At 32.1% G+C, this 24,909-nt stretch overlaps 4 protein-coding genes across 5 annotated transcripts; 2 read left to right on the forward strand and 2 right to left on the reverse strand.

The window, feature by feature from the left end:
• Window positions 1-534: 534 nt before the first annotated feature.
• Window positions 535-5,559, forward strand: LOC148628005 (tubulin beta-2B chain-like). The gene is made up of 4 exons (XM_088583145.1): window positions 535-633; window positions 2,202-2,310; window positions 3,572-3,927; window positions 4,408-5,559. The coding sequence occupies exons 1-4, from the start codon at window positions 577-579 to the stop codon at window positions 5,224-5,226; spliced, it is 1,341 nt and encodes a 446-aa protein (XP_088439271.1). The 5' UTR covers window positions 535-576; the 3' UTR covers window positions 5,227-5,559.
• Window positions 5,560-6,770: 1,211 nt separating this feature from the next.
• On the reverse strand, window positions 6,771-12,900 carry LOC148628006 (uncharacterized). Its single transcript, XM_088583098.1, has 4 exons — window positions 11,718-12,900; window positions 10,782-10,943; window positions 10,212-10,355; window positions 6,771-8,093 (listed from the first exon to the last, which is right to left on the reverse strand). Exons 1-4 carry the CDS (start codon window positions 12,898-12,900, stop codon window positions 6,976-6,978), a joined length of 2,607 nt encoding a protein of 868 aa, XP_088439224.1. The 3' UTR covers window positions 6,771-6,975.
• Window positions 12,901-14,511: 1,611 nt separating this feature from the next.
• On the reverse strand, window positions 14,512-19,581 carry LOC148628007 (transforming growth factor-beta-induced protein ig-h3-like). 2 transcript variants are annotated; one of them, XM_088583168.1, is made up of 6 exons: window positions 19,318-19,581; window positions 18,645-18,856; window positions 17,807-18,005; window positions 17,470-17,568; window positions 16,896-17,003; window positions 14,512-14,611 (listed from the first exon to the last, which is right to left on the reverse strand). In XM_088583168.1, exons 1-6 carry the CDS (start codon window positions 19,490-19,492, stop codon window positions 14,538-14,540), a joined length of 867 nt encoding a protein of 288 aa, XP_088439294.1. In that variant the 5' UTR covers window positions 19,493-19,581; the 3' UTR covers window positions 14,512-14,537. The 2 variants fall into 2 exon arrangements, with proteins under 2 accessions (XP_088439294.1, XP_088439284.1); XM_088583158.1 differs by lacking the exon at window positions 14,512-14,611 and adding an exon at window positions 16,357-16,503 and having other exon boundaries at window positions 19,318-19,579.
• Window positions 19,582-20,873: 1,292 nt separating this feature from the next.
• On the forward strand, window positions 20,874-24,645 carry LOC148628008 (uncharacterized). The gene is made up of 2 exons (XM_088583131.1): window positions 20,874-21,197; window positions 22,763-24,645. Exons 1-2 carry the CDS (start codon window positions 21,104-21,106, stop codon window positions 24,103-24,105), a joined length of 1,437 nt encoding a protein of 478 aa, XP_088439257.1. The 5' UTR covers window positions 20,874-21,103; the 3' UTR covers window positions 24,106-24,645.
• The last annotated feature ends 264 nt before the right edge of the window (window positions 24,646-24,909 follow it).

Below are 24,909 nucleotides of genomic sequence, written 5' to 3' on the forward strand. Positions count from 1 at the left end.
AATTAAATTAATCAAATTAACAAATAAAATGACATTATGTGGTTAACAACCTAAAAATATTTTACTTTTGAATATATAATAAACTCCCTCTCATTGTCCACCCACTTTTGAATATAAAGAATAGTCAATGAAGTCCTTTTGATTTAATACATTCCAATACAACGCATTTTCTTTTCCATGAATTATCTAATATCCTAACACCACTGACTATGTTGTGAAGTTACCACATTACACGAATTGACACTAAATAACGGCAGAAAATCACCAAAGCATTAGTACAGAAGATACAATGGTAGTAGTAACAGACTACATCATTGTATATAAAATAATATTGATATTCAAATTGCTACATCTAATTTTCTTTTTTTAAATAGGATTTATAGGATTAATGTATTCCCATTAGATAATACATACTTATCATTCGGTTAAAATCTGGAGCAAATATATACCTAGTTTCTTATCCTAATTGACCGAGACATTAATAGCAGAGAAGCATTATTTCGGTGGTAAGAACGGATTAATTAATCATCAGTTACTTGTACGCGTGCGTAAGTCATCAGTAGTTGAGAAGCAAAAATGAGGGAAATAGTTCACATTCAAGCCGGGCAGTGCGGAAACCAAATTGGTTCCAAGGTAAAGGAATATGTCATATCAACATAGCATGTGTCAAATTTATGCATCAATTTGTTTATGAGCATGTAAGAGCTGAATTTTAATTCTGTTTAAATAAATCTTCTACACACTTTCTAGAATCAGTTGGATGCGATACATCAAACTTAAAAACAATCTGTCATATGTGTTTTGGAGCAAGATCTCCGACACTATAACCACTTTGGTATCATTCCCGGATTTTGAAGACATTTTGATAGGAGGGGCACCTGTTTTTGTGTACTTTCTGTACACCTACTTAATGATTTACAACATGATGTATAATCTGAACGACCTTGTACTAACCACTTACCTACGTAATCTATGTAATAACAAACTACACAGTAAATGTCAATTCTGTCTTGTTTACAACTTGGGAGGGTCTTCTGATTAGTTATATATTATCGAATACCAAGAAATGGCTCACATTGTTTTAAGTAAGGAGTACATACATTGCAACATTTCATTGAAACACTCAATCCAAAATGTAGTTGTTTCGTTTCAAAAACTTCTTCACTTCTTTTACACTTATTGCTCTATTGATAAAATATCTAAGTTGGGAGGGTTTGGTATGATTGGTTCCATTCGCCACAGATATGAATCCTTTTTTCTGGATGTGGGTTTAAATTTTACAATTTTCTTCATTGTGACCTCTTTCTTTCAATTGATAAAGCCAAGCCAGTATTTGTACGCGCAAACAAAATTGGTACCATTATTGCTGGTATAATTATAGCATTATTAGAATTTGACATTTCGTAATGGTCACGTACGTACAAAACTAATCAAGCGGGATTAATATTTACGCTCAGTGGGTCATTTAAGCATCGACCATTTTTATAATTCAATATTTCCCCCATAACTTAACAATGTAGATTTCAACAAAATTTATAGCTTTGGCTGCTTTCGAAAAAAAAAATCAAAATAAGATCCCAGCCCAACTCCTTTCGAGAAGAAAATGGTCTGTTCCTTAGCTAAAATGTGCAAGATAACTACATAATCGAGCAAACATTCAGAAGAGTTGTAGCTATAACCTTAATTCGGTGCATTCCGAAGATATCAGTAAGTTGCTGGTCATATCAATTACGAATAACATCTATCATGAACCTTCTAAATACATTAGTGTCATTCAATTACAACTTCATTACACATGGATAAAATAGACAAATCTTTTTGCATCTAGGTATGTGCCTATAATTAAAGCAAAATGACAATGTAATTTCCAAGTTTCTTGTGAAATAACAGTTTTCATGTTAGTCTTTATGTTCATAATTCTGTTGTTACTGTTTTGCTTTAAAATTAATATGCTGTATTTATTTTTGTATTTTTACAACGATAACTTTTTTTTTACTGTTGAATTTGCTTTGACTAACAAAGTTGATATAGCACATCCAAAAGAAAGGACCTCATATGCATTTTTGGTAGTCAATCTATCAGTTAATAATTCAACGCTTAACGATTTAGTTACCTTTCTACATTTAATAACGCTAATTTCTCTTGTTTAACATTTTTTTCATCCGCCATGTATTAACTATTAGCAATGAAATATTTTATAGTTTTGGGAGGTGATTTCGGATGAACACGGGATAGATCCACGTGGACTTTATCATGGTGATTCAGATTCACAACTTGAAAGGATCAGTGTATATTTCAGTGAAGCTACAGGTATACTAAATATATATATATATATTCAAATTTAAAATTCGTAAATATGAACCCATGCACTCTCAGTTTTTATTGGTTCCACTTTTTGGATTGGTAGAATAAAATAAATAAAAACAATCATCGTTTGATTTTGTCTCTTTGATTACCCGTTCTATGGAACGCAAAATATTAAAGATTGTATATTTGGTTTGTGACAAAAGTCATTTTCTGCCTTAGAAAAAAAAATCAAAATGACCATTACCAGCCATACTTACAAGTATGATTTTCTATTTTATGTCATGAAAAGTTAAAATGCTTCACAAGTATCAGTGAGTTTTGTTGAAAAATCCACATTTTGTATTAATCACATTCGTGTCATTATTTACAATGACCTTATCAAACAAAAAATGTAAAAGAAATGAATTCTTTATTAAAGAAATGTATGAGCCCATGTACTATATTGAATAGTATGCAACTGTAAGAAAATGTCTCTAAATATCAACCCATTTTTTTTCATATGAAACTAATAAAACATATTAACAATTTAACATTTTTCATCAAAGCAAAATAAATACAATACTTTGTAAACATTTCGCAGTTGGTATTTTCATTCTTAACTTAAGGTTTAATTAAATTGTGGAATTTCTGCGAAGTACATAAAGCTATCAATGCATTCGTTGCTTCCACGTATCATTTAACTCAGGAATTTCAAAAAAATTCGGTCGAATTATTCAACGTTGATACACTACCTCTTACTTGTCCTCATCAAAGTTTTCCGTTCGTACTATGTGACATACGTTTTATTTATGTGATCATTCTTCACAGTCGTCATCGAGAACGAAACAAAATGTTTCGTGTCGAGATAACCTATACAAATGTTGAAGGTTGTTAGTGAATGTCTTGATTGTGAAATAGTTGTAATTATGTAGCGATCCGTATGTTTGCCTTCCAGGAAAATGGCAGTCATTGCTATCAGCAAACTAAGACATCCGTGAATCATAGATTTAAAGTGCACGTACTTTTATAAGATAAGAGTAAAATTCCGAACTCAAAATGTTGGGGTTAAACTAACACACTTGTGCCCAAGTTTAATGGTATGAAAGATACAATTGTATATACATGCCTTTACCAGTTTATTAGTTGACCCCCTTAGATGAAAATATACAACTTCAAATCTATAGTTTGAATGAAAACCCAAATGGCTGATTTAATATCAAGATACCCGTTAAATTACCATAATTAGATAATAAAAAGAAATCTGTGACTGTTTCCTAAATTGCAGGTAACAAATATGTACCAAGAGCAGTCCTACTGGATCTTGAACCTGGAACTATGGACTCTGTTAGATCTGGTCCATTTGGTCAATTGTTCCGACCGGACAACTACATATTTGGTCAATCTGGTGCAGGAAACAACTGGGCAAAGGGGCATTATACTGAAGGGGCTGAACTAGTTGATTCGGTAATGGATATCATCCGAAGGGAAACAGAGGGCTGTGAATGTCTTCAAGGTTTTCAAATGGCTCACTCCCTCGGTGGTGGAACCGGTTCTGGAATGGGAACATTGCTAAACAGTAAAATTAGAGAGGAATATCCTGATAGAATTATGACAACATTTTCAGTTATGCCTTCACCAAAGGTAATATTGTTCATGTTAAAAAGCTTGTGGTCAAAGTATTCTTTAAAAAAGGCAATATCAAATAATAAAGGAAAATAAGTATGTTATGCGTATACAATTAAGAATTGTGACCTTGTTTAATTATTTGTTAAATGGGATGCTTCCTGTCCATTTCCGTTTGTATCAGATTACAAGTGATTCTAAGTTCAATTGTGGCTAAAGTTTATCCCTTTATAGATAATTCTAATCGGCTATTATGCTAGTGCCAAATTGGAGTATATCTATCTTATAAACCTAAACTGACAAATGGTTTTTCATAAAAAAAAGACATCAACTTATTTTTTTGCAAATTATGTGGTTTTGACTGCACAGCAACTGCGCAATTTGTGGTTAATAAATCACGTGTCGTCGTTAACATACATGTTATTGTGTTAGATTTCTAATTGTCGATAATATTACTGCTTCAGTTAAAAACAACAATAATTGCTTCTGACATTTTAGGTATCTGATACAGTTGTTGAACCTTACAATGCAACACTATCCGTACATCAGTTGGTCGAAAATACAGATGAAACCTTCTGTATCGACAACGAGGCTCTTTACGACATCTGCTTTCGAACCTTGAAGTTGACCACGCCTACATATGGGGATTTAAACCATCTTGTTTCGGCCACTATGTCTGGTGTGACAACTTGCCTACGGTTTCCAGGGCAACTAAATGCTGACTTGAGAAAACTAGCTGTGAATATGGTTCCATTTCCACGTCTCCATTTCTTCATGCCTGGTTTTGTCCCACTCACGTCACGTAGTAGCCAACAATATCGCGCCCTAACAGTACCGGAACTGACACAACAAATGTTCGATGCTAAAAACATGATGACAGCATGTGATCCTCGTCATGGACGTTACTTGACCGTGGCATGTATGTTCAGAGGGAAAATGTCAATGAAAGAGGTCGATGAACAAATGCTTAATGTTCAGAATAAGAACAGTTCTTATTTTGTAGAATGGATACCAAACAATGTTAAGACCGCTGTATGCGACGTTGCACCCAGAGGTTTGAAAATGTCTGCCACATTCATTGGTAATTCTACGGCAATTCAAGAAATATTTAAGCGCATTTCTGAGCAGTTTACAGCTATGTTTCGGAGAAAGGCTTTCCTTCATTGGTACACAGGGGAAGGAATGGATGAAATGGAATTTACGGAAGCAGAGTCTAATATGAATGATTTAGTTTCTGAATACCAGCAGTATCAAGATGCAACAGTAGAAGATGATATAGATTTTGAAGAGGAAGAAGGCGAAGCTGACGAATTTTAGCAGTATACTTCATAAAACATCACATTTCATCAAAATGGAAGTGCAAATATTTTAATATCGAAATCTAACATATGATCATTCCAAAAGTTTGGTCAAAACATTAAATAAACTGACGGGTAACACAAAGATGTATTTTTCTACTTAATGTTTAATAACATTTGTTTTCCTTTTATAAATATGCACCAACAGTTCAATTGAATTACATAAAATATTCTATATTTTGAAAATTAAGTCGAAAGAAAGTAAATGCTATAATGTTATATATCAGAGAACTGTTCCTTCTCTTTCAATTAATATTTACATTATTAAAGAATAAATATTTCAAGCACAAAACAGATGTCCTTAGTTGTCATTACGTTCATACACGTAGCAGCATAATTTGAATATCAAATGCCATCAATAACATATCAAAATAATTGCCAAAAAAAAAAAACAGTTTTGCAAGCTTCCATTCCTAGCAACACACCCACAACAAAATTTATGAGAATAACTGACATTTATGATAAATTTATCATTTATATTTCCATTTTACATAAACTTCACATCGTGCGTGAAGACAAAAACTTGAAAACAGGGCTATAAAAAAAGGTAAAAATGTACCATTAACAAACGTTAAGATGACGAATTATAGGCAGGGCTTGTTTAAGTAACACTTCCATTTTGTAATACTTTCTACACGACCTAAAGTCTCCGTTTAAGGTTATATCATTATGCATTTTCTCACGTACTATACTAATTACTCCTAATGTTGAACATCAAAAGTCGTAAACTGAAATATACCTTTCACACATTTTAATCTTTAATTATACATAAACAAATATTTTGTGTTGTTTACCAGTTCTAACCTTACAAGATATTAAAACATGTGTGCTCTTCAACGACAAAACAACAAAAAAAATGGGAAAATAAGAGTAAAATTATATGTCTTAACGTAAACAATTCCATGAAATACGATTGAGACTGGTAATAATCAAGATCTTCCTCATCTTAAATTCAAGACAAATGCATATGCTGTCAAAACAATATATATATTCTACAAACAAAATGCTCTGAGTGCAGTAAACAAAGAAAACATCTTAAATATTCTAGTTTTGGCTTGAGATATATTATACAAGTAAAATGAATTTCATTTCTTTTTCGCGTAGCCCTATATTCGTTAAAGTTGAATAATTACACTTCTCGCTTCTGTTAACTTCAATAGTTTGTATTTTTCCTCAAGCCAATGTATTGCTGAGTGGCGTATATCTTTTTTTTTTGTTTTAGTTTGTATCATATATTTTAAATTCTTTATTTTTGTGTTGTTGATATTTGATTTATATGTAAAGTAAATCTTTATCTCTCGTTCAAAGGGTATGCTTGTATTAATTATTTCAAATTTGTTTCCATTTCCACAAGTAATTTATTATTAGTATATAATTGTTATAAATGTAAATATTTTTTATTATTTGTGTGAGGGCATGCATGGTTTAAAAGCCTGATGAATACGAAAACACAATGCCGAAATCGAGAGTACATGATTGCCGTAAAAAAACGAAACAGATAAATATTTTAAAGAATACTATATTTCATACAAATGATATAGCAAATATACATACAAGATATTGGCATGACCACACGTTTTGCTAATTTTGATACCAGAATGTATATATGAAACATAACGTTAGTCATTTTAACGTATAAAAAACTCGGGACTTTCCATAATGCCCTATACCGAATGTTTATCCCGAATTAAGTTAAATGCCTCCCTGATCAAATGGTATTTGTTCGATCACTTGTATTGAATATTTTAGAAGTGTTTAAAATTTTGTCCATTAGAATATTTGGTTGTCCAACCTCTTTCTCGTTTTGATTGGTTTTGTCGTTGTGCAAAACACAAGTTGGACAATCTCTATTTCTGAGACTTTCTAAATGTGACGAATCTTTCACAAGCTCATTGCTTATTTCTTCGTTTAGAATACACGTTCTGCAAACACTACTATTACACCGCCGAAGCTGTTGACTAGTATTTATTTGGTCTGGTTCTGGAACAATTATATTATATAAAGAAACGGGTGCATTTTTTCCATTTGCTGGCTTACACACGTCGGGAATTTCGCCATTTATTGCAACGCCATTTTCTGTCACTATAATACTTTGGTTGCCCATTTGACAGCCTGGTACAGAAACTTGCCCTATATTTTGTGAAACCAACCCTTTTGAAATATTATGTCGAATGTCCAGATGTTTTCGAGGTATAAGAGGATTGATTTCTTTATTTATTAATGGAGTCGCCGATGAAGGGCTTGCAGTTATTGGACTCGATATACCACTATCGCTCGAATAAGCACGACTTAGTTTCTTAAAGTTATCCGAAGTTATATTCAGTCGGAAAGGATTTCGTAACAGGGTTTTGATCCTGTTGGAATTCGTACTACTTTTACTTTCAGTGTATACACTTGAATCACTTGGTTGAATTGATGGATGGCTGCTAAAACTGGATGAATTACTATCCGTGAATGATGATCCATTAAATGATTTTTCTGATGAAGAAATGACGGACATGACAGGTTCCAAAGAAGAGCAGGATTGTCGTTTTGGCATTGATAATTTCAGTTGTTTCCAAAATTTTTCTAATTTCTTGGAATCCGACTCTCCTGGCCACTCGATATATGTAACACTATTCAGGATAGCTTTTAAATTCTTGTCATGTTTCACCTTAGATATATCATCCAGTATAATGGGTATTATTTTGTGTTTCAGTTTCAGCATTTCATGCTGTGCTTTCTGATATTCTAGACGACACCATTCACTCTCTATATAGTTCTGAGATATCACCATGATAGTTCGTCGACTGTCTTCAATGGCCCTTATAATATTGTTGGCGATTACTAGAAAAGAATTATAAATTAAATCTAGTCAAAAGTACTGACTTAAATGTATTTTTAACGTTAATTTCATTGTCTGCCTCCTGCCTTTCTATACATTTTAAGAGTCTTGGCAGAAACCAAGTAATTTTGAATTTCAGATCTCCTCGAAATTTACGCATGCAGAGTTTATAACACATACTAATGTGGTTTCCTAAATCATGATAATGAAGTCATGATAAATCATTATAGTAAAATGGATGTTTATAAAATCCTGACCCGAAGCCAGACAGAAAAAAAAACATATGAAATGCGGAAACTAATTTAAACAGTAAATGATTTTTGAGGGGGAAAAATTAAAAAGTCTATCCAAACAGTGAACATTTAGAAAAGTTCAGAAACTTTATGATCATGCCCTTCTTAAATATTCTTTACAAGTAAAGGAACTTTGAATATAATTCTTCATATGTTATCAAATATTTGATATTTCTGGCACAAAATTAGCATAATTATGTAATTCAGGACTAATAAGATACTGTTAAATATCACCATGAATAGTGAAATGCACTTTTAAGTAAAACTCAACCCAGAACAGCACTCAATTCTATTCGTGAACGTTTCTTATATATCAAAGCAAAGACTAATAAAAATCGATTAAAGGTGTTTAAAAAACGGACATCATATAATAGTCAAATCAATTAATCAGAAATAAAATCAACCTAAACTCAAATTAATTGCAGCAGAAGATATTTTAATGTCATTTGAGGGAATACATCTTTAATATTTACTAATCTGCAAAACTTGGAATGGTGGGAAACTTCAACAGTAGGCTTTCAAATTTCCTATGGGAATATGTATTGAATAAGGATAACGCTTAACATCTGCTCAAAACAATAAAAAAAAATAATAATACGGATTGTTTAGATTCTGAACGTAATATATCATGCAAATACATGGTTAGTATAACTGTAAAAGTAAAAGCATAGTTTTTAGTTTTGATATTTTGATTCTAGTTTTGAATCGGATTTCATCTTTCTCAATTCTTTCCATAACAATAGAATATCAGGAATATTAGGTTAAATCTCGACGACAACTATGAGCAGACATTACCCTGAATTTGTTTTTAATTATTCTTTTTCCGAAGACAATAGAAAGTGACAATCATTAAAAATCATTTTTGTAATTCAACTATCAACTAAGTCAACACGAACAAATTTGCCATTTTCTTAGGTATAAAAGTTGTCAATTACTAGTAATATCAAATTACAAATAAATTCATGCGCAGTAACAAACATTCTTCATTATATTTAAAAGAAGTTTATTCCAACTAAAATCCCTTTTTTACAAGCAGAGGAAGAACTTTTTAATGACAAAAACGTGGTTTTTAGCAAATGCTTAATAAAAATACCAGAGGAAATTTGAAAGCCTACTTTTGAATTTTCTATCCGTTCGACTTGAGGGGGTGAATTTCCAATATATTTCAGCAAATAAAATTCAAAATATCTATCGTTGCAAACAGTTCGGAGTCAAACTTTATTTTGACTGTAATACATAAAAAAATTCCGAATTTCACTAAAATTATAGAATATCAGGAATATTATGTCTAATCTCCATGATAGATATGAGTAGAACTTACTCTACATTTGTATTTTATATTTCCCCCTCGACAATAGAAAGGAAGTTATGAAATTTATTTATCAACTAAACCACCACGTACATAGTAGGTATAAAAGTTGTGAATAAAATTTAAATCACATCACAAATAAAATCATGAGTAAACTCGTTTCAACAAACATTTTTTGACTTTATTTCTGGCGGGTTTATTCCACTAAAATCTTTTAATACAAGCAGAGGGAAAATATTCTGAAAAGAAATGACAAAAACGTATTTTTTTACAAGAGTTGTCTCCCATGTTAAATAAAAAATTCATATGAAATTTGAAAGTCTACTTTTTTCAAACCGTCCGATTTGTTTAGGGATTTTTTTGTATTAACAATATATTCCTAGCAAAATGCATTAAAAATATCTACTGTTGCAATTAGTCAAATCTTATTTTTGACTGTGCTATAAAGTAATATAAAAGTTTGTTTATTTTAAGTAAATCTCAGAAAATATCATATTGCTACCTAAAACTACACTTACCATCACCGGGTGTAAAATCTCTGAAATGCATACAGAGTTTGTATCCCATTTCAGTTTCAAGTTTCGGGTAAAGCTGCTTAAGTACAAAATCCTGATCCGTCTTAGAAGATTTATAGGAGATGAAAGCATCATATGCCTTACCATCTGTAAAAAAATACATAAAATATAGCTTCATTTTATTTGATATTTGACTTAACGCAGACTTTTAATCTTGTTGAAAAATTAATGAACAATTAATTATTATAGTGCAAGAATAGAAAAGTTCTGGTGTCAATACACAAAAGGCTATGTGGAGGTGTTTGCAAATTATTTGCATTACTGTTCAAAGAATTAAATGAATCCCTTTTCACTGCACTTCGATTCACTTGTTTATGGCTTCTTTTACTTCCTAATATGTTTAATGATCGTACAAATAAAACGACTGGTTCACCGACATCCGATTTTGAGATATCGTACTACTTTGAAGTAAAAAAGCAAACTAAACTCCATTTAAACCTAAGATGTGGACTATATGCATCGGAAAAGTAAGCGTAGGAACTAATGAATAACTTTATACCAACTGCTACATACCATCATCTTCATAATTTTGGAAATAATGGATAATTTTCATGACGAAAAGGCGCCGCTTTTTCCACAGGCAGTAAGGCAACAAAACTAGCAAGGACAGCAGTAAAGCAGCGATGCCTATACATGCACCAACAACGTACCAGTGATTAAATATATCCCCATCATCTGAAAATCAGAAATTTTCTGATATCAAATTTTAATAAAACTGAAAAATAGAATTCTAGAAAAGATTTTTTATATAGGGCTAACATGCATGCAATTTCTCTCATTTTTTTTCTCTAGAATCCATCAAGTACGGACATGAGTTTGAAAATTTAAAAAATATCAAACATTATTCCAATCATTTCATAGTACATATTTTATTTCAATAACCTCTGACCTTTCCGTGATTTATATATGTCGTTGTATGTAATAAAACCACCTATCCCTTATACCATTTGTTTCACCTTAAGTGTCGCCTGTAATTAACATTGTTTAGCCAAAGGTATCTTTGCTTTGACAGATCATTTCTAAAAATATATAATTAGGAACACGAAGGGATCTGCATATCAAAATCTGATTTACAGGTGTATTTTTGAATTGACGAGTGTCGTTCGGAAATCAGAAATAAATAGCACGAATTCTCTTTCAGTCCATGTTGTTATTGTAGATAAAAGTTGAATCTTTAAGTTGTGTCGTGATAGTTCGACATTAGTCACAAATTGATGACGTCGAGGAAATCTCAAAATAAAAAGGTAAATGTTTTGTCATAATGATGCATGATATTACGAAAGTGACAAATGTTTTGCAAAAACAGCGATTACTTGAGAGTTTAATTCCAAATATCTGATAAGAGCTTTAAACAAAGGTTTTGTGACAAGTTAAAAAGAAAATGGACCTCTTTGGCGAACACTTCTCTAAAAACAACAAATACTGATTGACAAACTATATATATAATACCTTTTCGGGGAGATATCTTAATTGTGCAGAGAGGGCCACTAAATCCAGAATCACAAATACATTGAGTGGTGTGATTTTTATGATCTGTTATTTTGCACTTTCCGTTTAATCCACAATCCATATCACATTTTTTATTACAAAATGTACCAATGTATCCATATTCACACAAGCACTTTAAACTTATAGAATCATCTGTTGTTATTTTCAAACAACGGCCATATTCACACACAAATCCAGGAGCACAAACAGATGATGAATATGAACATATATAAGTACCGTTAAAGTCTACACAGCTTCCTCCAACTGAGCAGTTCTTTTGGCAATCAATCCATTGCTTTGACCGACTATGGAAATTTTCCGGAAAGGTTTCATTATTTATTTCTACATATTCTGTAGTTTTTAACGTATTGTTCACCCTTGTTTTGCATAAATGGCCAGTATAACCTATGTCACAAACGCAACCAGTTGTGTTGTCAAATTTATTTACAATAATACAAGTACCATGAATCCCACAGTCTTGATTGCATTCCTCATCACAGAAAGTACCGCTGTATCCATATTCGCATAAGCAAATATTTATATGTTCATTATTGCCAGAGGAACTATTGGAACAAATTCCATTCATACATTTAAAGTCATCTGCACAATCTGAGCTCAAGTTCATGCAGGTATAATCTCGGTTTATTTCAACACATTTTCCATACGGACATAGTGTTTTACATTCGAAAAATTTTCTTTCACGGCTCTCAAAATTTTCTGGAACCGTATCATTATCAATTTTAGTACTTGAATTAGTATAGTCGAGGGAATTTGTTCTAGTTTCGCCTAATGTTCCATCTAAGTTAACATTAGGATGTCCAGGAGTTCTAGAATCAAACTGTATTCTGGTTTGTTGTCGTGATGACATCAAAGGAGTAAAAGTAGTACCCTCAGTATCCTCTATTTTTGTATCACACCATCTTCCTGTAATTCTCTCTGGACAAATACAGCTAGCATAACAGGTATTTTCATCCAACTGGCAAGTACCGAGGTTGCAGTTAGTATAGATGCAAAAGTTAAGACAGGCTTTTGTAGGAGGGCGAAAAATATTCCGTTCAATAGCTCGTTTGTGAAGACTAGAAGTTTTTACCGGATGCAAGATTGCAAGCAACATTAGATCAAAGAATGCACAATATATCAGCATTGCGAATTAATAGACACGTACACATGGTACTGTTGATGTCATTTTAGACACTACATGATTATAATTCTTCCTTGGATAAAATCTAAACAAAACAAAAATCTACAAAAACACTAATTCCTCATTTAAAATCAAGTAAAAACAATACAATTAATAGTATATACTCCAAAGCTGTCTTCATTAAAAAAGAAAACACCGGCAAAGAACAGAAAGATGACTCAAACTGAAATTACTTGACTAAACAGAAAAACACTAATTTACGTCTTTTGTCAAAACAAGAATATTCAGTAATAAAAAGCGAATACACAGTTGTCTTTCGTCATATCACCTGAGGGACTTAGTCGTTCATCACTGTTGACATATAATGACGTGAAACAATTAGAGTGGAGTCTGCTTAGGGACCAAGTGTACTAATTGCACAATTTGTCAACAATTATCTACATTGCTATGCCCTTCGGGGTCTTTAGATCTTAGTGCAGAGGGCTTTTTGGTTTACCTTAAACATTTATTTACTAGCTCTTTTTACACTTTAAGGCGTATTTGGACTTCGTTTATTATGATAGATCTTTTGCATTATTCATCATTAACATAAAGTACATTTATAATGGGAAATTAGGACAACTTTAAAACATTATTTTGTAATTCGAAATACATGTAATTAGTTTAAAAAAAGAGTTCTAAACATGATGTATATATCTACATGTGACCGCACATTCATTGAGCATAAGTAAACTTTCATAAATGTTTTGGAAAGTTCCAGTTGTTTGTATGAGTTTAAGATACAATAACAAGCCTCAAAAGCTTTGGATAAATAATTTTAACTTTGTTGTACATCTACAATGTACAACAAATTATTACATAAAACAACAGCACAAATTTTATTTTAAATGAGAGCTGTAAAGATATGGTCATTGTAATTATAAATAATTTCTGTTACTTTTTGTTTTCTAATGTTTTTTCTTAATTAAAATATTAGAATTGTGGATAGATTAACGGATATAAACGACTTTGGGTGGGTTTACACTGCAATATAAACCACTTCCCAATTGAACACAATCCTAAATTAATCGCTCAGCAGGAAAAATCAAAACCCTTACTTTATATAATTTAATCAAGTAAGATATGTAATATTTACAAAGGAGGTGCCTCCTTACATCAGTCCTGTCAAGTTTACAAGTTCCTCGTATAAGCAGAGGTATCATTTTTTTTAAATGACAAAATGTGATTCTAAAAGGGTTTCAATTGCAACTTCGAGTAGCCCCTGATTCAAAAGAAAAGTACATGTTGTTTTTTAAATTGATCAAGCTATTACAACCTCTGAAGGCCATCCTACTGAATTAAGCGTAACCAAAAGTAAACCGTTTGTAGAGGCTCTTTATCATTTTTGTTAAGCCTTAGTATGAATATATGCCTTAATGTGTTCCCCAAATGGAGTTTCAATGGCATATTTTAATGACATGAGACACTTGCTGAACCACGTAAACCACTTAAAGAGTTGATTGTACGTATCATTGAGTTTCGATATCATATAATTGGGTCCTTTAAAAAATAGATATGAATGAATACATAAGGTTTGCATGTTAAGGAATTAATACATGTACTAGGTATATTTAAAGCGTTTATTCTGTCCAGGGCTTTATTCAATATACTGGTATAGGTTTCATGTCTTGTGTTGTGTATATTGTGTATCCATTTATACTGCCCTCGCTGGGACCTTTATAATACAATAAGATATCATTATTATTATTATTATTAGGTTTCAAAACATTGGCACATGTGGATTCATACTATGTGATCTTTAATAATTGACCGATCTATTTTAATCAAAACCATGCTGAAAAATCAGTTTAAGTGGTAATGGATATCTTTTTATAAGACGGCAATTTTGCCAGTAAATGGTCTAAGAGTTTAAATGATGTAAATGTGCGTAAGCTGAATATTGGTTTGTTCAATTCTGTTGAAAATTGGATTTTTAAGTTTTAAAGATCAGATTTACATTTAACCAAAATGATAAAGAAATCTTTGAATAAGGATTTGGACGGAAGAGTTGGCTTCTCCATAAAAAAATTACATAAAAGTTTGAAATTGTGAAATAGAGATAATTTAATCACTGCCTGATAGTGAAACACTCGCTACGAATGGGAAAAACATATCTTTCTATTTAATATCTAAAAGACACTTTGAAAAGTAACATCATAGAAAACCATATTTTCGGCAATATATTATTGAAAAAAACTTCTTACATAAAGCGGGGGCAAAGGATAAAGAAAAAACATAAAAAAACAAAACAAAACAAACAACCACAAATGAAATAACACTCAAAAGTAAAAATAAGTTAACAGTCCGAGCTCGATTTAATTCCTGGAGCAAAAATAAGACCTGTCTGTTTGGAACGAATCTGCTCTTCTCAATTTTTTCACGTCGTCTGCGTACGTGAAGGTGATAATATCGTTTAATGAAATCCTTACAATGACCGTTAAAACTATTTTCGTATTCAAATTTCTTCAAAAAAGGTTCTTCTAAAGAGCTCATATGCATATTTCTGATTGTTTCCTGACAGAAGCAAGAAATACTAAGTTGTTGAGTTAATAAGTTAAAATAAGATATTTGTAAAAATGCCTGTTCATTGAAAGGGGCATAACTTAAACAAGAAAGTACTGAAGAATATTTGTTCATAAGAATATCCTATCAGTTTTGAAATTAAAAACATTTCAGTAAACAAGAAGTCGCGCACACACAAACACATACCGACGGTACAACAACCCCTAATGCTGAGATCGTTTACAAAATTCATGCTTGTGCCTAGTCATGCCAAAATATCAATCTTTAGCGTCTCATTACATGTGAAAGCTTTTATTTACTCAAGTATAATTTCAACACATCTCTTACAACATTCATAACAAATAATAACTATAAAAAACCAAGTACCATGCATCCTTTAATAATCTCTAGGAACAAGTGTTTATTAAAAAATAATAAAAAAAAAACAAATTCATTCATGTCACAAATTAACTGTTTTTTTTTATCATTACCCTTGCGATTTTACAATTATCATTGTAAGACCCTGCGTTGTCGGAGACAACATCATTAAGGCAGAAAAAGTCACAATTTGTGCAGATGGTTGCAATATATTAAGGTGTCTTGGTAATGAAAACGGAAAACCATACTTACAAAAACACTGAATTATGTCAGCAAATCAAGAATTTTTTTTTAGCAGAAGAGAGGTTTAAATGAAAGAAATCGAGGTCTCTGTGTCCGCTGTCAAGTACTGTTTTTTGCTTCTTTTAATTTTCTGTCATTAATATTCCTGTTTTTGCTTTGATATTTCAGTTTTACCATTTCTTTTTCTTTTTTGTTTGTTTGTTTTGTTTTTCTTCTTCTTCATTCGTCCAATTCTTTTTTTTTACTAAAACATGGTCTTTATTTCCGATGATTACATAAAAACTGACATAATAAAAGTTGTAGAAAACTATCTTTATAATAAGTGAATGCAAAACATATGACAATTCGTCTACGTCAGAACAGAGTCTATAATATGAATAACACCATTTGTCATGAGCAAGTCAGCATTCGTTATCTTAGCACCGCCAACATGAAGTTCATTCTCTGGAATGAAAATATATTACATGCGAAAATGGACACAAGTGTTGTTATTTCTTACATTTTGTAAATTTTGGTTGAGTAGAATAAACGTTTCTTAAATTATGAAAACGTAAGATTTGTGAAGTCAAATATTCTAGATTGTACAGAAACGGGATCTTTCAATAAGGCATCAACAATGTCATCAAAATAAATACACGTGCATTACACTCTTTTTCAAATGCCACTTATCCGCAAACTTTTCCAAGTTTAATTGCTTCTATTTCAATCAAAAAGATATTTATTGTTTACCAGGATAGCATTCTAATAAGCTATGATATAGTAAAAACTAAACTACAATTAAAACTAAAAAAGTAAAATAAAACAGTTGTTCAAAAATACAAAATTAATGTTCTTACCAAATCTTTCGACAACAAACGATTTCCCTGAACTTGCAGGAAACTTTTGAGTGAAGACCAGTCCTTCAGAGAACATAACTTTGTTAGCAAGATGGTTTGATAGGACCTCTGTCAAATAAATATGAAAAATTGTTAAGTACTGGTTAATCAGCACATGTGCATCAAGATCAATTTTGAAGCCAGAAGGGCATCTGGTCTCTGTGGTGTGGGTGGGCAGTTGTCAGTTTTCTTTTCAATACCTTTTGCCCCTGACGAAAGCCGTAAGGCCGAAAATTTGGGCCCATATTTTTTTTTTCATTTTATTTATATTTTATTTGGATATAGTTCTTTTTTACCTTTTAAACGTGGCTATTGATCCTTATTTACGTTTAATTAAAGCCATTTCACAACATAAGCGTACAACACAATTTTAACACGATTATTAATTTAGTCCAGTGGAACATATAGAGAATGATGAGGATGAACGCACTATTGCTATTTCGATTGAGCTCACGAAGACAACCAGACAAGGTACTGATATAACTATTTAAAACATATTAAAAATGGTCCACTGTATATTATATATTGTACTTACCTTTCAACAGAGTAGGGTTACTGGTAAGATTATTCAGAACACCAGGGGCAAGTCTGGCAAATGCAGAATTGTCGGGTATCAGTAGCGTCAAATTGGGAGCTGGAAACCAGGAAAATAATTGAATAAAACAACCAACGTTTGTAAGATCAAATACAATTTCTTTCTGGTCAGAAGAAAAAGCGCTTTAAGATACTCAGAAATAATGAAAGACAAACTGGTAAGAAAAATAAACTGTTCCTATTTGATGTTTAGAGTAACTCAGAGAAATATCGATGGTATGATAATTACGCCATTACTTTTATTAATCGTAAGTACAATCATTCTATGTGGATTTTACCGTTTAAACTGTCCAGAATTTGAGCTTTAGACGCCAATAACAAGAAAGTACTGACGTTTTGGTAGGAAGAAACATAATGATAGGTGGTGGCGACTGGAAACTGATACAAAAACTTGTCGATGACGCATACAAATCCATTCCGTGCTCTATCCTCTACTTTTTCATACTCTCCTCCATTAAATGTTACTGTAAAACTATTCTGCGATTAACAAAAAAAAAGAAAGAAAATATATATCAGAAACTGAAAATTTTAAGATTTATAAACTTATTTAGTCGACTTTCAAACGCACTTACAGTAATATAAAATACCATAGGTTGATTTAAAGGATCCTGGCGGTTTTTAACCTACCTTAAGTATGATTTTTTTTTATAATTTCGAGCATTCTCCGAAAAAAAAATTAAATTAATTAATTAAAATTAATTGTAAAATGGAATCCCTCTTTTCCAAATATCCTGGATCCGCACAATGTTAACTAATCCATTTAGACACAAATAGTGAACTTCATAATTTTTCAATTATTAAAATTAACTTAACAACCTGGTTAACACTTATTTGAAGCATAAAAATGAGACTAGTTTTCTGTTGAGCATATTCATTTGAATAGAGATTCAGAATGACAGAAAGTTGCTCTCAATATATATATATTGAGAGTCCCGCGGAGGGAGCGACCAAAAATTTGCATCGCAAATTTGACAGTTCCAAAATCGTTGGGAATTTTTCAGACCTTTCTATACGTTTATGTATCTTCCCTGTATCAATTTGATCCGATGGAGCAGTGTAGCGAATAGAGTCGTCACATTCTGAGACGTTTATATATATATATATGTATATATATACCTCGTACTCGTATCTATCATACCGCACTCTTGAACCTTGCACAGTGTTTAGAAGACTACCATCTGTAAGGTTATCGCACTTGATTCTCTCAGGCACGAGGTGATGGTAAAGGATCTCTGTCAGAAAAGTTTTGTTATTATTCAAAGCGTCTTGGACGGAGGCTGGGATATTGTCTAGAGCCACTCTGCTTGGTAACAGTAAAGTGACTTTACCTAAAGACAAATTATATTATTATATTTATTATCAAAAAATTATGGTAAAGACGCAATGTCCCGTATTTTTTTTATGCTAAAATAACAAAAATAATACTTTATTCTTACATAAACTTAATTAAGAATGTTCAAAGACGACTGTTTAAACGATTATTAATATTCAACTCACGGGAGGGTCCAGAGATTTTGAAAGGGGTCCAGTCTAAATTTTGCATGGAATTAACAAAATATTCCAATAAAAAGGAGTCCGATCCCGGACACCCCGGATCCGCCACAGTAATTTATAGTATGAACGATTAAATTGATGAAATAATGACACAAACATCAGTTGATAAGACAGTCTTTGTGACAATGATATAATTGCAACCAGGAACATGATATAGAGACGAGAAGGGTAGTCTATTGAAATTATTTATTTACTCATTTACGAGTATGGAGAAAGAAACAAGCTGTTCACTTACCATTTCCGAATTTGAATGTATTTACAACATCACTGCTAGCCTGGTTGACAAGGTCTGAGAATTTGTTAGATCCTAGAAGTTCTGCACACATCAAGAGATCTTTCAAATGACAATCATTATTAGCATTTCCCACAACAAAGAAGTACGATACTAATGTAAAGCCTAGAACTTTCATGTTATTTCCCTACGTTTGGTCATTAACAGTACAGAGTTGACAGAGTGCAAATTATAGTAACATAAACAATATCATATGATACTAGACAAATCATATCATAACGTCAATATGAACAAGATAAAGACGCAAACCACGTGAATCAAACGTGTATTTGGACACTATTTTAATCTTCAGCACCAATGTATTCATGAGTAGCGCGAAAGGATCCAAAAGCCCTCCAGTCAATGGCATAACTATCGTATCGCCTTGGTTATTTATCAATATTCAAATTAATATACTTGTTTTCGTTTTTTTTTTTTTTTTTTGTAAATATAATATGCGTTGAAATCAAAAGTGCCGTAACATTTCCATTTTAAATCAACTTGATACAAAGAAGGGTTTTCCTACGGACAGTAATCACGGTCTAAACGCACGAAAAAATTATTCGAACCGCCCGTAAACAAAGAAATATGTTCTGACTTCCCTTTTTAAAGAAAGGACATAAAACAATTTGTTAGTCTCTGTAGGAATCAGGCAGTGAGTGGGTGAGACGTGGTATGAAAAAAATCACCTGGTATGTTTTGAAGTGTAATTTGACTATTTGCACCTTCAAAATGAAGGGAAAAAAGACAAGATTTTCCAAATCACTTTGGGAAACTGGGTTATAATTACATTGAAATGCACTGAAAATGAACATTTTAAGGACTGATAATTGTCAAAACCTAATTTTTCCAACATTCTATTGAAAAAAAAAGTCTGAGCAGATCAAATAATGGTCTTTTCAAATAGAGAAAGCATCTTCGAGTGAAAAACTTACATTCAATACTTAAAATTCAATTGCACTTAACACATTAAATATAAAATACGATATACAACGCTTGGTCATTAATGGAGAAATTTTAGAAAATAAACAAGGATATTTAATTATAGTGGATTTGCTAACATTTCATGCCAGTAAATGTTGAAAAGGTTCACTTAAATCAAGGAAACTCTTTATTCTTAAGGGAAACCAGGCTATTGTGCCACATCGTGTTTTCCTCAGATCCTTAAACTCAAATTACTCGTCTAGTGCCTGTAGCTTCATATATCAGGTTTTCTCCGCAGCAAGTATTTTTTCTCACAATAACTTTAATGGACACGGATTCCAGTTGGACTGCAATATATCAAGCAAACGAGTTCTGCTTCCCCCCCCCCTCCAAAAAAAAAAAATGCGGTGTCGGAAGTGGTCCGAAATTTATTTCGGTAATGCGTTATAATTGTCCAGTATTATGTTGCTAAATTTGCTTTATCACATTATATAAACACTTAATATTATACTTGTGTCTATCTATAATACTGACGTTCATAATGTTAAAAAACTTAAAAGATCATTCGACTTTCATTCATCACCTACGACTATTACTCAACTATCAATAACATAGAGAGTAATGGGTGACAAGACAACATTTATAGAACAGCGTATCATTTGAGATTATTTTGTATCTAAGGAAAAAGAGACCGCACAAAATACGTATTGATTACAGACTGTAAATTTATACACTGCGTCTGTGATTGTGTGGCTTACACGCCTTTGAATCATCAACTAGGTTTACGGGAGTCAGCCATTTTGGCAAGTAGTTTGTACCGGTAAAGATGCCATTTAAGAATGTAAACCAACAATCTATCAAAATGCGAATGGAAATCAATGACTGCCTAACAGACTTCCAAGAGTCACTTGCCTCAACAGGTATTTAATGTTTTAATGGAGGGGGCAAGGGAATATTTTTCCACTTTTCCCGAGTCCTTCTCTCCTTTTTCCTTGTACTTTCCTTACTATATCCAGAAATTCCTGACTTAGAACAGGCGCAAAAAATGCGGCGGGGTTAAGGTACTTTGGCCTGATCGCAACCCTTCCTTTTTTTAATCCGACCACTGCGGAAAAGATATTTCGCAATTTAACACACCTAAAATCAGGTAAAAAAGGTCTGAATCCCTTGTTAAAACAGAAGTAAAGAAACTGATTATATGTTACACAAATGTACCAACAAAAGAATACTAGCAGTTAACTGACATACCAGCTCCGGAACAGTATAAACCTACAAGAAGTTTTGTCTGAACCGTACGCAATGTCAATCCCAATTCTTCCCATGCGGGGTTGAAAACTACGGTACCCCATAGTCCAACAATAAGGACACAACCGGTGTCATGCCGAAAACTGCTTTAAGTATAATATGTTAGTTATTATGTAAAAATGCTATAAGCGAATCAATGTTAATACCAAAAATTGTTGTATTTAACGATCATGATCACACCCTTACGAATAAGTCTATTAAATGGTTTAGTCAACTTATTGGGCGAGTATTAAGCTTTCCGTGCTTAGTAAAAATATAGGATGGGAGATACCCGCACATATTAACCTTTTACAGGTACATCTGTATTTGAGAATGAGTTTCTTGTATCGGTTGAAAAAAAATTGTGAATGTTTTTTACGAACTTGTGATATCAAAAACCTTGACGTAATGTAAACTAGTATGTGCTACTCTTACACAAACCATAAAAAAAGGTTATGTATTGGTAACAACAAAACATCTTTTTAGTCTTTATTCCTTTGACGTTTCCTTATTGTTATGTTGTTTAAAACTCGTTTTTATTGCAATTCAAAAAAAAAAAAAAACATCTATATTTTTTGTCGAACAAATATATTGCTAGAGCATAAGATACATTTAATTCAAGGATTTTTCAACAAAAATAATTTGTTCCTTTTTTTGCTAATTTCCTATAACTTGTTATTGTCCCTGCATACAATTTCAGTGAACAATAAGACTGGCTAAAGTAGCGCCTACGTTCCATTCACACGAGTTGGAAAGTTTTTTTCTCACCATTCATTACTGTATAAAATACTGATAATAAATGGTAAGAAAAAAATAATCATATGTATAGAAAATTTCGATATGCTGCATCAGTGTTTCAACGACTAACCTCTAACCAGCGGCATTAGAATCAAATAGTGAATCTTTAAATGATATTGGGCTAAGTCATTTTTCGATCAAAGTCAATTACAATACAAGGGACAAAAATATATCATTTTTTTAAAATATTCTTTGCTTAGTATCAAATACAAAAAAAAAATGCTTTGAAGGGAATCGTAGTTAGTCTAATAACCATCATAGACTGTCTTATAACTAGGACATTAATTGTTAACTTTAGAATAGCAATCTTAAAAACAAGTAGTTGACCCTTTACAATTATTTCAAACTCTTTTATTATCTATCTAATCGCTTTACAATATCTATATATATACATTTTTTTCAGAATATTTAAGACGACAGAAGATCAGCGATGAAGGTTTAAAAAAATTCAAGAACAGTCTCAAAATCAAGACAGATGAATGTGTGTCAGATCTTGATTCAAAGCTGCACTTGATGATCAAAAGGGCATCGTCAAAGGTAAAAGAGATTGAACCACTTGTCGCTTATGTTTATCAGAAAGTAGCCGAATACGAAAGACCAGATGACACAGTGACAGTAGTTGGAAGTGTCGGTAACAATTTGTACTTTCCAGAGAAAACGGAGGATGGCTATTACTTGATGGAGATTGATGTTCTCTATGATAGAAGCATACCAGAAGTTGTTCTACCTATCGAAAGTTCGCCTAAGGTTACTGTGGAATTCATTACTGAATGCCCAGATATCATTATACCATTTGGTTCATGTTGTCTTGAGGTTACAAAGATGCCTGATGAAGAATTTGATAATGATGATTACTATCAACTTTTTAATACAAAGGTCTATAGTGGTAAAACTTACTTACATTCTTCAGGATATTGCTACCTCATTCCAAGACGAGAAGACCCAAGCATTTTGGGGGAAATCGAAATTGCAGGGGAACAGAACAAGAGTGAAATGTTACCTTTCTTCCGAACGTGCGCAACTAAATTAAAAAAGGAAACACTAGACGGGAAAGAATATTCTTTCAGAGTGTTGGTAGACAAAGTAGCGGCATTAAAAGCCCCGTGGCACTGTACATGGTCCGATTTCGAAACGCGTAACAGAAAATGGCCAGACCAAACTTCAGTCCAAAAAATTATCCGGGATGGGTGTTTGTTGGTGTACAAACCGTCGATCTCAGTACGTTCAATACAATGGAAAATTACATTTTCTTTGTCAGAACAATGTCTTACAAAGCAGTTTAGTCATAACCAGAGGTATCTGTTTGTTTTAATAAAGTTAGTCAAGAAAAGGTATCTTGATTTAAACTTGCTTGAAAATGGAGAATCCCCTATCGGTCTGACGTCATATCATCTGAAATCCATATATTTGTGGTTTTGTGAATCGCTAGACCAACAACTATTTGAAGACAGCCCAGGGACAATCTTCAAGAAATTTTTCGAGGTATTAAAGGCATGTATTAAACAAATGACGTGTCCTCATTATTTCATTCCTCGAATGAACATAATGAGCGGATTGGGACGCTACTTCCAAGAGTTAACGGAAAGAGACCAGGCATGGATAAGTGAAAATAGGAATTTAAAAGCATCATTAATTGAGAAAATTGATGAAATAATTAATAAACCAATAGAATTTTTGACCGACGAAATTCTTGAAGTTGTTGATGAAAAGCACATTCTTGATATACAGAAATTGCCCAGTGATTGAGATTTTTTTAAAAGTCAAAATAATTGAGTACACATAGTAGTTACAGCTGTAGTCATAATGAACTTACATGTATTTTTTTTAATTTGTTTTGCATTAGACTTCTGAACACAACAATAGGAATATTTTATCTCAAAGAAAACAGTGCAGCTAATATATAGGTCGAGGGTTGTAACATTCTGTATATATCACATCAAAGAGTGTCAAGTGGTATCAATGGAAATGCAGAGAAAGAACCGAAGTGCTCCCTCTTGGTCCACTTATATAATTATTCCTTATAAGGAGTCTAAAGGTGTCTATATATTTTTGTATGGTTGTTTTTGAACATGTATATCTGCATCAATTTTTGCTCACAAAGAAATTTTTTAAGAGTATTATTGTATATGCCTTATAATCTTTTTACTTTATTCATTTTTCTTGTAAAATCATGGGAGATTTCCAAGTTAACTAGATTTGTTAACGATATTTCTATTAGAAAAAAAACAACCTTGAATTTGTGGTTTTGTTACATCAGAGTATTCAAATATATCTTTTCCAAACACATGCAATTTTCATGCATTATTATTCTGTCAGAATGCCAGATTTGTTGCAGTTGTAGACACTTCTTTATGAAAATCACACACAAAATAATTCATGCATGTCAAAAACCCACTGAGTTCACTTTTTTTCTACTCAGAAACACTTACAAACCAAATAACCACTCCAAGTTTGTCATTTGGTCTTTTTGCATTTCTATTATATACATGTAGATTATTAATCCCAAAAGAGATTAGTAGATTGTAATTGAAATTGGTACATTGCAGACTT

The sequence above is a fragment of the Perna viridis genome, chromosome 1, assembly GCF_037379345.1.
Source record: "Perna viridis isolate PV_CMFRI_1.1 ecotype Kerala chromosome 1, ASM3737934v1, whole genome shotgun sequence".
Classification (NCBI taxonomy): Eukaryota; Metazoa; Mollusca; class Bivalvia; order Mytilida; family Mytilidae; genus Perna; species Perna viridis.